The 18,574-nt window shown below is 39.0% G+C and overlaps 1 protein-coding gene and 1 long non-coding RNA gene across 9 annotated transcripts in view; one reads left to right on the top strand and one right to left on the bottom strand.

Moving 5' to 3' along the window:
- armc2 (armadillo repeat containing 2) overlaps positions 1–7,295 on the bottom strand; it is a 39,905-nt gene extending 32,610 nt beyond the window's left edge. For 6 of the 8 annotated variants that reach the window (XR_002273827.1, XR_002273826.1, XR_002273833.1 and 3 more), the window contains exons 1-4: positions 2,181–2,315; positions 1,043–1,340; positions 862–934; positions 308–473 (exon numbers count right to left, since the gene is read on the bottom strand). Coding sequence is in view for 1 of the 8 variants with exons in the window: in XM_020588244.1 (XP_020443900.1) it covers positions 308–473; positions 862–934; positions 1,043–1,260 (457 nt within the window). In the remaining 7 variants the exon portion in view is untranslated. Of the gene's footprint in view, positions 1–307; positions 474–861; positions 935–1,042; positions 1,341–2,180; positions 2,327–7,271 lie in introns of those variants that run through there. The other 2 variants (XR_002273830.1, XR_002273831.1) reach the window with 2 other exon arrangements.
- LOC109953238 (uncharacterized) lies at positions 2,303–5,387 on the top strand. The gene is made up of 6 exons (XR_002273878.1): positions 2,303–2,365; positions 2,572–2,631; positions 3,986–4,172; positions 4,268–4,315; positions 4,847–4,964; positions 5,325–5,387. It is a non-coding gene; the product is annotated as an uncharacterized LOC109953238 (long non-coding RNA).
- Positions 7,296–18,574: the final 11,279 nt, after the last annotated feature.

Here is an 18,574-nt window from a genome sequence, read left to right as displayed (position 1 = left end):
TTATTTTCAAAACAGCAGCAGTAAATTACATTTTTCACTCAGCCCAGCATTGGAGAATATAAATCAGGTTTAATGTCAGCATATGAATGTCCCCATGTGCCTGTACAGAACATTTACATTGAAGTGATGACTGAAATGAATGGTGTACACATTTTACCTGTTTAACAAATGAACTTTCTGTTCTGCAACCTAACAATAATTACTTTAGTATGTGTCATACATTCGGTAACTATAAAGGTCTTTTTTTTAGCTTCCATATTTTATCCCTTAATCCAGAATTACATCAACATTTTACTTCCTTCCTTACCATCTGGGTATCTCTCTACAGGAGGCAATGTGGTGAGAGATCCAGCCCTGAGGATGCGTGCCCGCGCTCTTGCCAAGCCCCTCTTCAATTCCAGTGGATCAGCAGGGGGTTTGGGAAAGGCCTTAAATGGATCCTCAGCATCACAGGGATATGGAAACGTTGGTTTCTGGTGCCACAGAAACATGTCAGCGGCATATGATAGTGTGAACAATGAGCCAGAGATCTGGTCGACTAGTGAAAATACTTCTGTCTAGAAAGAGATCCTATTATTTTAGTTAGTCATTTATTTGTATGTTTTATTTCATATACTGTAATAACATAATCCCATTTATTACAACCAGATAAACTTTCTTCTTGGTTATAAAAACACCAGTGCTGAAGCTTACCTGACATACGGAGGCATTAAATGCATTTTTACATTTACTGCTTTTTCAGCGCAGTTCGGTTCAGTTTTCATGGTAGTATACAGAATATTGCATTACATACTGTAGGTATCTGAGTTTACTGTAAATAATAAAACTGAGACTATTGGTTGTGTGTGTGAGGGAACTTACGTAGTCCAGAGGAGACAGGCGAGTCCCTGAACCTGGCCTTGAGTCAGGAGCATCAAAATTTTGAGCATGAAGACTGTAAAATGAAAAAAATGTCTCATTAGCTTTATAAATTAAATGTGACCACAGCTGATCCCAGAACCTGATAAATGAAATAAGAATTTGGATGAAATTTGTGACTAACCTAAAGGTAGATGGAGGTCTGTTGTCTCCGTCTGCACGAACAGAGCTCTTTCCAAAAAGTTGCCTGTGTCCATCTCTGGGAGTAAGTGGTCGCTGGGTAGACTGGACTCGTAGGAGCTGTCTGGCTTCACTGACTATTTCTGCACTCGTTTTCCTCAAAGTGCTGCGCCGCGGATTGAAAGGGCTGCAAACCTCATGTTTCCTCTCCATAGAGGCCATTTATGTTACATTTGCCAAGACAACCTCCAGATGACATCAGCGGTTTGATTTCATTATGTGAGTGGTTACAGGGTGTATCACTGATGGGAAAAAGAATTTAGAATAATGTGAGAGCAGAAAATGAACCCTAGGTCTAAAATGCTGAGGTTGCAATAAAAATAATTCATTATGCAAATTTTTTTATTTAAAATAGCAACACCACAATGTAAAATTTCTCAAATACAAGTAAAAGTCCTGCATTCAGTCTTATTTGTGACTCTAAACAAAATGTCCCTAAAGTATCAAAAGTAAAAGTAATCATTACTGCAGCAAATTTACCCCGGTCAATGTTAGAGTATTACATGATTAAATTTAAAGGTGCAAATATTAGGCTATTTTTATTACTAATTAATTTGCTAGTTATTTTCTCAATTAATCAATTAACCATTAAGTCTACTTAATGTCAGAAAATAGAAAAGTGACATCCATTTGTCATGTTGGATTAGAACACAGAAACTGAACATCAGTTTGCATGATGGTTGGATTTCCTGCGGTGAAAATCCAAGTCATAATGGTTTTAGTTCGTTTGATTAAACAATAAGTCCAACAGTTTAACCTGCATTCATTAAATTTGGTGGGTTGTACGACTTCATGAGTGAGTGAATGAGAAATTTCTGCGCGTTCACGCTTCGTCTCTATGGTAACCAAATGTCGCTGTCGTAGCTTGAACAACAAACCTAAGAAGCTAAATTACTATATAAAGGGCGGATTTAAAATGCATATCATTAGCTGAGCTAAGAAAACACCCGTTGTGTATAAAACTTTTTATGACTAGACAGAGAGGTGCTAAGAACCAAGGAGCGTTAGAAGAAACCATATTATGAGTGAATGTCTATCCACTGACGTTAGTATAACTGAGAATGGTAGTAAATTAAACTTACCGTTAACCCCGATAGAATCCACTGTATTCCATATTCGGCTTCCACGGTCAAAACTGAAAGACAACAACACCTGAAGTTTGTTGAAAACCTAAGTTTTGGAGCTTTGCAGCAAGGTGCCGCGAGTAAGTCACCTGCACGAGCTCCACTTCATGTCAGTCTCGCGATATCTGGTGACGCGCCTTTAGGTAAAGGTAAAGCTTGGACACAGAATTAATTTCGCGTCACTAATCATCTTGATAAATAAATGCCGCATATATGATGAATAACTAGCTAAGAGGAAACTTAAATGAATTTAAACACGTTGACAGGAGGTTGAAAACGGTGCATCTAAAGTATCTTATTTATTTATTTGTTTGTGTGTTTGTTTGTTTGTTTGTTCATGAGGGCACAGAAGCTATAAGTCCTCGATTAGCTGAAGTACAAGTCCTGGATATAACTACATTTGTCACAGGTAGGCTGTTTTCAGTTTAGTTTAGTTGACATTAAGCGAAAAGGGGCAGTGAATCATAGAAAACAACTTATATTTGTGACACAATATAAATTGATTTCTTTATGTTGGGGCTCTTCATGTAAAGATGCCCATTAGGCCTATGCATATATCAATAAAGGCACTCCAAATTTAACCAAGAAAAATTAATAATTTACATACAAATTACATACCATGTAGTTTCTCATTTGACCATCATTTTCAATATGCTTTTGCTGTATCAAACCATGGCACTATGTCCAAATACATTGTGCACAAATCCATTACAATACTGAAAAATATATTTTTAGTATGTATTCAGTCACGCATATAATGCCTTATAATGTACCTCCTACACTTGGTAACATTCACTGATCTGTAAAAGAAAAAGAGCAAAATTATCTTTAGTAGAACAAATGCACATAATAACCTTTTCCAACATGCACATGCCTGCACACAATAAAATGTTTTTTGTTATAGTGAGAGAATAAAATCTGGTAAATTGTTTTTATAATTAACATGCTAGTAAAAGTCTCTAAGACAAACAGGTTACACAAACCAGAACAGCAATGTTCAATAGTCTATGTCAGATGGTTTTGTGGGTTATATGCTGGAGCCATATATGAAGCAGCTCCAATAAAAATAATTCAGTAGCAGCTAGTCTAACAGTTATGTGTTGCACTCTTACACACAGTGAAGCATAGAGCTTACAGATGATAGATTGTGTGGGATGTTATGTATTCATTAACTTGCATTAGAGACCCTACACTTAAATTCTAAACTCCACTTTTCCCCCACTACTTTCCGATTACCATTCAGATTCCTTCTGTCAGTGTAGTTCTGTTGTTATCATGGGTATATTGTAGCTGGGGTCATAGCTATAGCCTACTTCCCCCTCTCCTGTCATTCATGTTAAAGTCACACAGCTAGCTTGTTCTCTTGACATTCCCACTCTCTTTGACAGAATGATGTGTGGGAAAACAAGTGGAACCTAAATAAAAGTGATATACTTTGTAAAGGGCACTTCATTCAGCTTTACTGAATGTTAAAGAATTACTTCTGGATGACCATGTAATTCAACAAAAGATACAGGGAAATATTCATGACTAAAAATCAATTATACTCTCATATTATCAACATACACAAAAAAGTTAACTATTCACTTTCAGGATAATTGTTCATTTTAGTTAATGAAAAGAAATGTGTTGCCAGCGGGATATTCAGATTTGTCCACCATTTTGTATTTACACAAAGTATGATGTTTCAAAAAGATGAGTGGACACAAAATGGCCACAGACGTACACTGTGTTCGTCAACGAATTTCACTCTGTAATTGCAGTTCACTGCAAGTTGGTCTTTGATGCAACATCCCTGCTAAGGGTGCAGATATCAAAAGCTGTCTGCCCCCTATACTGTAGCTGTACAGGAGAAAAGACCTCCAGTGTTTACCTCTTCTGTCCATTTGCTTTACCATCCCAGCTCTCTTCACGCGTCACATATTGCAACTCAAACATCATCACAGAGAAGTAGTAGGATTTGTTCCATATTTACAAATAAAGTCAGAGTTAAGCTGAACTGCATGATGCAGAAGTTCATTCATTCAACTTGTGCTTCGCTTCAGGTCTGTTGAACTCATCTAGGAAGGTTGAACACCCTAAACACAAATCAGGTCTGTCTGGATTTGCACATTTATCCACTCATAAACCTTTTTCCTTTTATTTTTTTACATGTGAAATATACATCTGAACAATCTTGTGAGCCTCTGGTTGGATTTAAATAGCATTACATGCTTCAGTCTCTTGGATACAGTGAACCTGATTGGCCAGGAGTGCATGCTGGGCATGCCCAATCACAGGGTATCACCACGGAGCTTACCCGCCAATGGGAGGAAGAAAATGGTCTCTGTGATTTCATTGTCACCAAGGGAGGGGGAAACATTGTGCCAGGACAGTTGGCACTAACATGCTAAGCAGTGGGCTCTATTATATTCAGTGGGTATATGTTTGAGATAACCGGTGGTGCCAGATCAAGAGCAAAAGTGGAGAAAAGCACAAGGCAGGTCTTAAGATGAAGCTGCTCTCACCAGGAAGTAAACAGTCCCTGGTACACAAGCTCATAGTACACCCACGTCACTGTTATTGATGCTGCTCATGTCACAGGGATGAACGGGTTGATTTGAGAGCCACTGTCTTGCTTGAAGGTGGTGCATCTCCATGGCAACAAGCTCCATCTTTGGCCAGAAGCTTAGACTGACAGCGAGCACTCCGCTCACAAGACAGGGGCTTCGTTACTCTCCCTTGATCACCAATCAAATCCAGGTTTGACCCTTACCAGACTGGTATATCTTCTTCTGTCTATCCTTCTGACTTTTTCCTTTAACATATTTTATGCCAAAAAAAGTGCTTCCTGTCCTTCATCCCCTCTAAAAACCTTGACATGTTCATCTGTTGAAATATAACTTGTTCTTTTAAATATATTTGTAATATTGTAATGTGAATTTTAGTCCTTGATATTTTTGTTTTCCAATTTTTATTTCTCTATTTCACAGATCTTTTTAATGTATTTTACAAACTCCCAAGCTGAATGTATAGTTTAAAGCTTTAAATCCAAAACATGCAACTACAGTCTTTTGAAAAAGTTTAAAATCTTGCAAATATCCATTTAATGGCTTTTTCCAGATCTCTAGGATAACTGAGAAAACTCCATCCACTGATGAAGGCCACAAGGTGTGTCTGAAAGCCCCATTGGATTTCTAGTAAGTGGATCTTAAGTTGAGCTGTTGTCATTCCCAATATACTGATTCTACTCTTTGAAACATCGTTGTTTAGAAACTTTTAATAGAGTTTGAAACTTAAATATTATTTCATGGTGAGTTTTCTTACATAAGCAAATATGGTACTTTTTTTTATTTCTTAATCACTGGTGTCTGTTTTGTAATGGGACAGAGGTTATTCTGTTTTACTCCAGATGTGTCAGCTCGCTCTAGCTCTCTTTTTTAACATCTAAGCCTTTTACAAAGTCTTTTGTCAGCATTTCCTGCTGTGACTCAAGAAACTGCCTGAGTTAAACTTTTCTGAGCCAGCAGGTTGCTGTTAGAACATGACAGAAATTAGCAGTGAGTTATTCTTAGGTTTTGCTCTTAGTCAGCAGCCAGCTTTTTTCTGACAGACATGAAAACTAACTGCTAATCTTTCAGCACTGCTGCTGTTGTTACAAGCTACGTGATTCAAAGTACACATTTAGTTAAAAAAAATCTAAAATGCAATAGGCTGATCAAAGGATGTTTATAAGAAGGAATGATGTCTCATATAGGAAGCAGAGGAAAGAATAATGTGTGCTATGTATATTTTGTGGGGATAAAAAGATGCAATAACTTCTGTTACTTGACAGCTCTCACTTCACCTGTTCATTGCTGGCTGTTGGTTTAATTAGAGAAGGAAAGACAAAAAAGTCCAGGTACTGTGAGATGGGCAGAGAGAGAGAGAGAGAGAGAGAGAAACACTTAAATATACAGTCAGTACTTTTTAATCCATGCAGTCATTGTCCTTGGCAGTAGTGTTTTAATGCCAGGCAGTCCACATTTGTGTGATGAGGTGAGGAGACTTTCCACATTGTTCAGTCAGAAGCAGAAGTGGGCAGAAAGCCAGACGCTCCTGCTTCGACTAAGAGCGAATGAACACTGTACACAGACATAATGCAGACATGGCAGGCAGACAGTCGCCATCTTATCACTCATCTCTTTTTGAGTGCATGGAAAATAAAATAACTCACACACACACACTCGTATTACCCATAGAAAAGCTTCTTTAAAAGCCTAGTCCAGGGCACAAGGACATGCAGGTGTCATGAGATGCCACAAAATAAAAATAACTGGAATTACCACTTTGTGGTTTTATGCCTCCACCAACCAGTCAAATTCATGGGGATAGAAAAGACGTGAGGTTGCTGTGTCCTTTGACAACCAAAATCTAATCAGTTCATCCTTGAGCTGAAGTGGACACATGCCAGAACAAATTTTCTCAAGGTGTTTCTATGAGATATCGTGTTCACAAGAATGGGTTAAATGTGAGGTCACTGTGACCCTGACCTTTAACCACCAAAAATCTAGTCCGTTCATCCTTGAACCTAAGTGGACACATACTAAATTTGAACATATTCCCTTAAAGCAATCCTGAGATAGTGCATTTGCGAGAATGGGCTGGATGAATGGGCAGACAAATGAAAAACACAATGCCTCTGGCCACCACTATTGCCAGTTGGGATGCATTAAAAGACAGGCAGATAGATGAAAACAAAAAATTATTGCTACTACTATCTATTGTTATTTACTGCATCAATATCAATAGGAGGGACTGTTTTCCACAGCTCCTCAGCTTCAGTACAATTACAGGCAGGTTACTGTGTTTTACCTGTAAGTAAGTGGCTTGTTGGGTGAAGCATAAAGTAGCCTACACCTGACGGTATATGTCTGAAGCCTATGTCTGAAGGTAACAAAATGCACCTGCAGTATCAGCACTTAAAGCTTAATAACTAACAGCTATATGTTGTTTGGTTTTATACAAATTAAAGTGTAAAAATGACAAGTTGTGGTTTAGCAAGGATTTATGTGCTGCACTATTTCTTACCTTTGGGCAGGGCCAGGTTAGCTGCTTCCTTATTGTGTTTATTGATGGTTGTTTCCTCGGTCTTTATACGAAGCTAACTCGCTGCTAGTTGTAGCTTTATATTTATCCTGCAGACAAGAGAGTGGCATCAATCTTCTCTGGCTCGTAGCAAGTGAACAAATACAATGTGCTTTTGTTTCACAATGTTGAGCTATTTGTTTAGAATATCAAACCATTTTACTCCTGCATTTTTGTCTCGCAGGAGTAAAATGTCATATAGAAACTGGTTTTTGATTCACCTGCCATCACCCTGACAGATCCCAGTCAGGCATATCCATCTCAATTTGTATGCTAATCAAAATGCAGGTGACTCAGCCCTATCTCGATGGAGCTTGTCTATTACTATGAATAGATATGCGAGTGTGTGTGTTGATCTGCCTGTGTGCTTCACAGAGTCCCTCCCCTGCATCAGCCCTCGCAACACTTTTCACCAAGGCCATCTGACCACACAAACATCCTTAACACAGATATCCTTGTGCTTTTTCAGTTTCTCAAGCTGTGACATATTGCTAGATGAAATGTTAATGCAGACTATGTTCTGTCCTGCGCTAGAGAGTTGCTCCCCCTCATGCTGTTTGCCCTCAAAGGAAAGAAAAAAGATTCAGTTTAATATGTGAGCATCAAGGTCCCTGCTTGGCACTCTCACAATAGGCTTTTCTCAACAAGTACACACAGGGAGCTGGTGAAGGCCATCAGTGCCTGCCTCGCTCTTTTACAGATTTTATTCTTTTCATGCTTTGGTGCATTTATCAGGGTCACACATTTGTAAGTGCCTGTGTGTGTCTAACCTTCTCCCTTTTACTTGAATGTCTTTTGTTCATTTGTGTTACAAAACCAATGATGCAATCATGCTCTTTTATCAGGAGAGAAGAAAATATGAAATGGTATATTATCTTTCATAATCCCACATCACATTATAAGAAATAGGTTAAACTGAGATGAACTCTGAATGCTTATCCTGAAATGCAATAAGAAAAAAAAGTGAATTGTTTTTTATATTATTTATATTTAGGCTAAAAGTTATGAATAATTAAGGGCATGTCTGTTTTGAGTGACAGGCAGGAGGGAACCACCACGGGTGGCTGGCCGCTAGCTATCTAGCAAGCTCCACCACTTTGCTCATTTTTGAATTAGCCGGAGTTAGGACCATGACACCCCAAGCCTTTCTATGCTTTCTACGGGCACGCAAACGGAACGTATACTGTACAGTATGTGTTCATATAAAATGAAATATTTCTATTTTTGCTGCAATAACAATTCTTTTTAGTATACTTTGGATTTTGTTAACTCCTCTGCTGCCTGGTGTTTTTGCAAAGGAAACAGTTTGTCCTTCAACACTTTTCTACAGTTTAAATAAGGATGGAAAAAAGAAAAAGCATAGATTAAGAAGAACACAGCTGATTTCCAAATAGTATCATTGCTTTTACAAATATAGCTGCTGGGTCTTGAGACATTAAAAGCTTAATTTTTATAGATTTGTAGGTCAAAGGAAACAGGATATGCCAGTTTAGTTCAAACTACTGTTTCCCCCTTACACAAGATTCAAAACAAGAACTAATTTTGCTGCCAAGTTGCCTTTAATTCATAACGAAAACCATGAATTTTTGTACACATGCCATTTTTTCTCTCCTTTAGACACCACTCTTAAAATCCTTTGATTATTTTTAAAGAAAAATAATTGGAACAACAAAGTATGGTCATTTGTAAAATATGCATTTTAGGGGCAACATACATATACAGTAGATGAACAAGTGAAGCAAATCTTATGGTTTCATTATTATTATCCTGGACCACGCATGCTTGGTCCAGGATAATATTTCATGTTTATGGAACTGTGGAATGTTGAGGAAAAATACTAGACACAAATGTATAATGGTGCCATAGGACAACAACTGGCACAAATGCCAATAAAGAGTTGTCTGTCAGAGTGTACTGGTGCATGCTGACATGAGGGTGCAACACTCATCACAAGGAAAACAAACCCTTTGACCCCTGTTGTACTTTTAGAGACACAAGGAAGCTGGGCCAAGTGGAACACAATCTAGGAACATTTACAGGACACAGTTGTCCCTGGCTCACATTGTGAATTCCCATACAAACCGCACATGTCAAGACCAAACCACATTTTTAAAACAAGAACTGAACATCTAGTATAAACCCAAGTATAAACAAATTCTAAAATAGGAAAATTAGACTGAACCCACATGCATCAGAATGACCTGCTGTGCCTGCTGCATGTTATCCTGCACATCTGTTAAGATCCCTTAGTGGAGCACAACTCAAGCAGCATTCATTCATAAATAGAAATTACTCACACACATAAATAACAAAGCATGGAGATGGTACAGATTATTGTGTGTAAACGTGCAGGTTTGCATATTTTTGCTCTCATGCAAGGATTCATCAAAGTCAGAAACCAAAGCCACAAATTGTACTTTACATGAGCTCACACACACACACACACGCAAACATAAACACACAGCCATACATGTCAATAGTCAGAACACATACTCAAACACATATGCAGCACAGATGAGAAGGGTAGGGAAGTAATTCTCTGTCACACAGGCTTAAACACAAACACGAACACAAGCATGTGAATGTCACAAACATGTGAATGTCATATGCTGAGGACAAATTGACAGAAGATGGACATTAAACAAACACAAAAAATCTAATTAAACAGCATGTGGTCTGTAAAGTCATGTGTTGTTCATGTGTGGTATAATTAGCGTTAGTCATGCAGGCTGTTGCTTCTTGAGCAGCTTGGCCATTTTTTAGAAACTTTTAACATATTCATGAAAAATTAGAGTGCAGAAGATTAGAACTGTGTTATGTTGGATGCTGACTTCACCTCCCTATTGGCTCATTTTATGGCAGATTAGCTCCACTTTGTCTCACCAGCCAACACACCATCACCATCAATCCTTAACATAAAGGCAACAGGATGGATGGGGGTGGGGTAATGCAGCTAGGTGAGTAAAGGCCATAATTCAGTCCTGTGGACATCCTATGTGCACACTCATACATGTGTACATGCACACACACACACACACACACACACACACACACACACACAGATGTCTCTTTATTTGCATCCTACCCTCCATTTAGGCCAGTGCAGAGGAGCTATGTGGATGTGAGGATCAGAGTGGCCTTGACATTCTGGATGTGTGTGTGTGATGAGGGTCAATACTGACTGTGTACCAATACACCCATCTGTGACTTATTATAATGGTGCAACAGTATGTCAATTAAAAAAAAATAAACCAGTAATAACAACATGCCTACTGGAGCACTGTCATGAATATCTACTATTTGGCTGGGGCCTTTCTCTGTGGAGCTTGCATAGGTTTCTTCCCACAGTCCAAAGACAGGCAGGTCAGGTTAACTGGTGTGCCTATAGGTGTGACTGTCAGTGTGAATAGTTGTCTTTCTGTTGGCCCTCCTGTACACTAGTGACCCAGCCAGGGTGTAGCCTGGGTCTCACCCAGTGTCAGCTGGGAGTGGCTCCAGTTGCCTGACTGGTAATCCAGCCATATAAACTGTCTCAATTCAGGGAAAGCATTCTTTGAAGGAAACGGTCCACGAAGGCATGAAATGGGACATCCTTATCACAATAATGATGCGTCCCCTGAATTGGGACACATCTACTGGCTAGGTTTTAAATTTCTAATTTGGTGACCCCTTGCGATCCAATCAAAAAAGACATTGCTGTTCACAGCAATATGGCATTTTATTTTCCTACAAAACAAAAAAAAAAGAAAGATGCTATAATCCCACCTACACATTTGACAGTTACCAAAACATCAACATAACAAGTACTCCATGTGTTTAGTTCATGAATTGGTGCCCAGTGCCTAATGATGTTTAACATTGCCAACACAATTTCTTCCCGTCTTTATCTAAGTATAAGACATATCTTTTTATCTCTTGCCCATGAACAGTTTCACAAGAACAATATTCTGACATTTAACTCCATTGAGGCAACAAGGAAGAAAAGTGGTAAATTGCTGCCACACACACACAACACTTGGATGCACACACATATTCACTGGAACAATGTGAGTTAGTTGTTAATTGTAAGCATCTGTTATCTGCAAGATAACAAATTATCATGTAGGTCAATGATGAATAAGTTGTGTAACACATAGACACTTCCTACTGTGTCTTAATCTTCAGACATTTTAACTTAGTTGGCAGCATGGGTACAGTACAATATAGTATATTGTGCCCTGTGACCCAGTGCACACACATTGTGCAGTCACATGCTACAGTCAGAGATAATGCTCTTAACCCAGAGGGTGGTGGGGGATGGGAACATGACGGGGGTTAGTGGGTTTATACAGTATGACTGAGAGCATGCCGAGCACAATTCCACCTTACATGGGAAAATAACAGGGCCTAGGTGTGTGTGTGTGTGTGTGTGTGTGTGTGTGTGTGTGTGTGAGCAATAGGCAGAGATAAACTCTGTACCTACTGGCCTGATATAAAGGAGGAGATAAGTGTTAGACAGGCAGCTTTTCTGTTTGCTGCATGATTATTCCACCTCATCTCCTTCCCCGCATCCAGCCCAGCACCAGCCTCTCTCTTTCTCTGTATGGGGCTGTTATTGAAGAAAAGTGAGGTTGGCATCAGAGAAATAGGAGGGGAAAAAAACATCAAAAATTATATAGGAAAGAGCTGTGAGAACAAATAAAGGGAAGGGGAGGAAAAAAGAGAGCAGGAGAAGGAACAGGAACTGAGGAAACGACTGTGAAAGAAAACAGATTTTAACAAGATTTTGTTGAGTAATAATAAATCAACAGATACAATCAAATGAAATGTCGGTTTATCATATACAACTCAGATGACATCACTCACTCAAACCTTTCCAAAACTAATCAGTGTGACAAATGAAAAGCATCAATCAACACAATGACTTCTCCTCTTGTAACAATCCGCTACTGCCCTGCAGGTTGCGTGAGGTTATCCAGTTCAGTCCCATTAATGGTCAAACCCCCATCGATTGACCTGGAAAGAACAAAATCATTTCAAATCCATAATGCTTCACCAAGGTGTATAACAAGAACATCTGTCACCCTCAACCACCATTTTCCTCCTCCAAACCTTAGATGCTGATTTCATTTGTGCTTCTTTTCGCCTCACCTTTCCGCTCAAAACATGAGGCTACACTGCCACATCCAAATGTGAGTTTTATCTGGGAGAGAGGTGGAAACCGACAGAGACACCAAGCAGTTTCCAACAAAATAAGACAAAAGATGAAATATGAGGAGACTGGTGCGTTTTATTACAATAGAGACATCATCCATCCACTTAAACAAGCCTGAATCCATTTGACCTTAAATTACACAATGAGACACAAGAACACACCTATACCTAAAATATTACTTCCTTTGTGAAACTAATTTATGAAAGTAAAACTCACTTTAGAAAGACATTTCAGTCATTTTAAGACTGAATGAAAACAGTTACTTATATTCTAAAAGCACTGAAATTTCATTTTGTTGCAGCATGGGGATATTTCAAAAAATAATGCTCTCTCTTTATTGTCAGAAGCACATAAATGTAAAGTTTTATTTAGAGGATGGTAACAAAGAGATAACACAGTTTGGTGCCTCTGATGGTAAAGCTATATTACTCATTATCTTTTTTGATTTATTTGCTCTTGTTTACCATCCAAGTGTACCAAATGAAAGGAGATAGAGAAGGTGAACAGGTGCCGTTCATGGTCAGCACCATTAATCTCTAGGCCAGCAGTGTGTCCTGTGAATTTTCTGGGACTTTCGACTGCATCTCATGGTCTTCATCAGCGAAGTTTGAAGTCACTCACATCAACTCTTCATAACAGGGCCATATTGTACACACCTACCAACAACTCCCCCTGCAACCCCTCCCGCTCCCTGACCAATTCAGCCCCTTGCAGAAAACCACAGCAGTGAGTGCATTTTACTGTACTCAGTCTGAACATCCACTAACTGAGTCAGAAATCAGTGAGGATGAAAGAAATGGAGGGAAGTGATGCTGTAGATCAAGGTTATGCTGTGAGAGCTACTAGTCTCATGTTGTGGGTTTGGTATTTGTTCTTTAGTGTAACTGATGGGCCTTGAAAATGTAGGGCAAACACAAAAGTCAAGGCGCAGTTGTTTTTTTATAGTACTGTACATGTTCGACTACAGCACTTCTAATATTGTACTGTAGCCACATCATTTTAAAATATGCATTTTAACACCCTTCCATTTCTATCACTCCCTCAGCTAATCCAACCATTTCCTCTCACTCTCTCTCCCATCTCTATTTCTTTCATTTCATTGCACCTAAGCTCCGCCTGTCACTTTTCACAGCGATACTGTGCATCACATCCTCACACGTTCATACTTGTGATGTGCCCATATGGATGTGCATACTGTAAATACCAGAGGAAAAGGAAGACAAGCAATTATAAAGCTTGTAATGATGTAGGTACACATTCTTTTAGATTATTCCAGATTACAGCAAGCAATATGTGTACATTTATGATGCTGACAATGATTGTTTTTTTTTGTATCTCTTGGTGCATGTTCACTCTATGTGTGTGAATCTGTAATTACAAATCGACTGTGCATTGTGAAACAATCTGTCGTCCCAAAACAGGCTGTGAGTGTGAGCTATAATCCGCCTTGATGACACTGTTCATAGCCTGTGAATAGAGGTGCTGCGACACAATGCTCAACCGCTCTGTGCCGGTGTGCCATTACAGTGATGACATCATTCCACTGCAGCACTTAGTGCGCGCATGCACACACTCACACACACAAAGAAGTATCATTTACAACTGCTCAGTTCTCAGGTCTCCATCTGTCATGGATCAGGTCCTTGTGCGGCCAGCAGTAATTAGCATGTGTGTTTGTGCATGTTAGTGTGTAGCAGGAGTTCAGATAAGGTAGATCAGACGAGAGGCATGGTATTAAAATTAAGAGAAGCCCCACCATATCCATCAATGGGGCGGTGTCAGTACCCGGGGATGAGAAGCCCACTAATGGCCATATCTCAACAGATCCATCACACCTCCATCTTGTTTACACTTTGAACCCCATACCAGAAACGATGACTCACTTCTCATTAGCCATGCGGTCCATGTGTGTGGGATTGTGTCTCCATTTGTGTGTGTACTGTATGTGGAGAGAAAAGATTAACAAGCACAGATGGACAGATACATAGACCTGTCATTATGACTAACATTTTCTTAAATGTTATGTATTGCATTTGATCACCAATCATACTGTAGTGTCAGTGCTGCTGCTACATGTTATGTGTATGTTTAAATAAACTATCATGGGCCACAAACACCTATCTCTGTGGGCAATAATGTAATTAGTTAAATTACTGCATTCACAGGATATGTTGCTGCCATTATAAATATGCAGTTAATGAGTTCTGAAGTGTTCTAGTAGCAAAACAGTTCCTATGGGTCCAAAAGTGGGCACTAAATGTATCTATCCTCAGCACTGGCTCCTAGACATGTTGTTTGTATGATGGTCAGATCTGTCCATTACCTCTGAAGGAACTACACTGTCAGTTGATGCTTTGCTGAGATGTTCAGTATGAACCTGTTCATTAAAATGCTTCTTTGTTATGTTGATCATAATTTGATTAGCATCTCAGTTAAATCAGCACATGTGTGGCAGTTTAGGTCAGTGTCAAATTAGAGCTAGATACATGTCACTTACAAATGTGAAGGTGAACCAACAACACTGAAAGATCAACTCTGACAAAAAGATCAGAATTGAGAATTAAGCCCTGTAATGTGAACGTAGCTTCAGATTCAAATGGGACTGGTGCTGTGCCCACTGACGCATCTTCCTAAATTGCTAGCTAGTTAACACAACCACATTCACAAAGAAACGGTAATAGAAAACAACTTTGACACTGACATAGCTGAACAAGTTGTTGTTAACTCAATGATTGTTAAATTAACTGTTCATGGCAACATCTGTGTTAACTGAGGGCGGTTAAAGGAGTCTGGGGCGGGAACGAGAAAGTAAACAGCAAGAAGATCCGTGTTCTTTATGGATGAATAGTCCTATGAAATAAATTTGCCCTGCAACATGGAGAAACAACATAATCGGCATTTGCTCCCAAGTGTGGTAATTATTTGAGCAATAAAGCAAATAAAACTGTGCCAACAGAGCGCCAAATATACTTGGCAATACAAATGTATTGAAAATACAGTACTGGTCTGATCATGTTCACACTAGTGCTGCACGATTAATCGCTTTGTGAGCATGATTTAGATCCCTGTGCGAGCTCGGTCTCACGTGACAATGGTCCTGCCATGTTTGCATTAGCAGGGAGTTTGCCGTGCAACAAACCAAGCGCTCCCTTTTCTTCTCTAAGCTGCTCCAGAGTTTGTTTGGAACTGCACCGAGACCAGTTCCAGGAAAGGTCTTGGTGCAGTTGTTTTGGTCCACACCCGAGTGCAATTGCTGTGTTCACACTCAGCCCAAATGAACCGCGCCAAGGGCTAAAACGATCCAGAGTTTGAGTCAGTGTTCTCATTAAACAAGGTAGATGTGAAAGCACCCTGAAAATGACTTTGACAGGACAAGTATGTCACTGTGGTTACATGATTGGCCAGAGCAAAACAAAACAATCCACATTCTCTGCAAGAAATCAGCTAACATAAACACATATGACTGGTCGAATTAGGTGAAGTTAAAGGGCAGTTCACCCTTGAAATGCCCTTTAACTTCATTATCAGGCTTAATTACACACAAAAGACCATGAAGTGTCTTTTTATGCTATGTCTAATGGTTCAGAGCATGAGAGCCGTTTGTCTAAACATACAGCAAGCAACACTTTAGTGTACATTGAATGCTTGCACAAGTTCCTTGTTTAATGTTTTACTTTCAGAACATGTGCTATGTGCATGACGCGCCATCTCACAATACTACAGGCTGTGTGAACACAAAAACCCATGGAAAGACTCATATAGCACTGTATACACACCGCCCCTCTCTCAGGTGGAATTATGTCCCAATGTGACACTAAAAGTAATTTAACCACATTGTTTAAATGCGCCACCTGTATGTCAGTTATTATCATTCCCATCTGCATACCCACAGGCAAAAGCAAGCCCACATGGAAGCAATATGTACAGTAAACACACCTGTAACCTAATGCACGCATACAACGTATTGCGCTCATATGTTCACCTTTGTTCACATGAAGAATATTACTCAGTTATATCATCCATGTGTTGATTTCTTGGGGTGGCGTCCAGTGAGCTCTAAGCACACAAGTTAATTGCTTCCTGTATTTAAACAAAGATGACATTTACAAGGAGCACACTGACATGGAACAAGGCAGAGGTTAATATAAAACCCAAAAATGTGGGTGGAGATAAAGATGGCAGATGGACTGACACAGTTATGACATGACATGAAACCAGCCAGTGAGGCAACAAGAAAACAAAACAGACGAGTACGTATTTCACTGCATATAAAGACAAGACCATATACTGAAGCTTTGGAATGCTGAAAGTGTACATTTGTAAGCCACATTTAGTTTTCCATAAATTTAATGCCAAACATAATGCCCACCATCATGCTAGAGTAACACTGACGTGCACAGTTTGGTTCGGATTGATGGAATTTTGAACTTGAATGTTGCTGCCCTAAAATAAGTTGTGGGAAAAAAATAGAAAAACAGATGAGTTTCAGCAGAGTTTCCAGTCAACCATCAACCTCTGTGACCTCGCTTAGACTGGTGTGACTACAGCCAGGCAAGACTTGTAGTCAGTCAGGTGATTAGCTGACTGGAAACTGCTACTGAAATGTGGTTTTGGTATTTAGAGTAGTGGTGAGCCTGCTCGCTCAGTTGTTAGGCATGTTTGAGCATTTTGGAGTTTGCAGTCAACCCTAAGCTTTGTGATGTCTGTTTAGATTTTTTCCCTTACAGTTCCTTCATCTTTTCTAAAATGTTCCGTCTTCATGGAAGAGTGCTTGAAGAAAACAAACAAAAATGACTTTGTTTGAGATTCTTTTGTATATTTGAATACAAATGAAAAGGCCACATTGGTAGGATAAAGTACCTGATGTATGTCCTGGGTTTGGTAAAATGACAGTGTGGTTATGAATGTACTCTGTGGTATATGACCACTGGTTTTTACTCTGCCAAACAAAGGACAGTGAGACGACTCTGGAGTGCTGGGAATATATGTACTGGGAAAATCTGAAGTGTTTCTGTAATTGTAGTATGAAGTGCTGAAATGTGGAGGGTGGTAGTGTACATATACTAATTTACTAGTTATGTAGAGGTACTTTAAGTAGTACAAGGTAATTATAGGCAGAAAACCCCATTCAATAACAAGGGATTATCTGGAATCAGTTTTTGGAAAGGACAATACAGCATTTTACTGGTTGTACTGGATTGTTGGAGGCACTTTAACTGGTACAGCTGATTGGATGGTTTATTATCTTTAAAATATAACTCACAAGAGATAAATAAAGGTAATATGAGGCACAAAAGCCCTTTCAATATAAAGATATTAGCTTTAATCACTTTTTGGCAAGGACAATACTGAATTGTACTGGTTATACTAGCAATGTAGAGGTATGTTAACTGGTACAAAAGAAATGGATTATTTATAATCTTTAAAATATTACCTACAAAAGTCAGATAATCTTTCTTTTAGGACACCCTAGATAAATGGCATAAACTGTAGGCCTGTTCCACTTCATAAAGGGTGCAGATGAGGCAGGAATAAACAGCAGAAAAGCTGAAACGCCCTTGAGATGTCACACATGCACAAATGTAATCCAGACACAGGAGCAGGTTTTACTGGTGTCTCACAACCACAAACTGCAAAAATACTCCAGCTATGAAATCAGCAAATGTGCTTCCAAGTTTACTCCAAGCACTATTAGAATGTATCCCTCTGCCCACAGCTCGGCAAGGAACTATAAATAAAATTTGTCTTACAGTAAGTAACCTGTAATGTTGAAAGATAGACTCAAATTGGCTTAATGGGACCCACTCAGACAAACTTGGGAGTGTATTTTTTGTATTTTTGAAGGCCCGCACACAGTAGGCTATTAATCCTGAGTCATATACAGGTATGTGCCAAAAAATTAGAATATCAAGGAAAAGTCCATTTATTTCAATAATTTGTTTCAAAAAGTGAAACTTGTATGTTATATTAGTTCACTGCACACAAAGTGAAATATTTCAAGCCTTTATTTGTTTCAATTTTGATGATTATGGATTAAAGACAAAAAAAACCC

The sequence above is a fragment of the Monopterus albus genome, unplaced genomic scaffold (genome assembly GCF_001952655.1).
Source record: "Monopterus albus unplaced genomic scaffold, M_albus_1.0 scaffold9.1, whole genome shotgun sequence".
NCBI lineage: Eukaryota > Metazoa > Chordata > Actinopteri > Synbranchiformes > Synbranchidae > Monopterus > Monopterus albus.
Note: the sequence above shows the minus strand (reverse complement) of the source record. Positions and strands in the feature narration are given on the sequence as shown.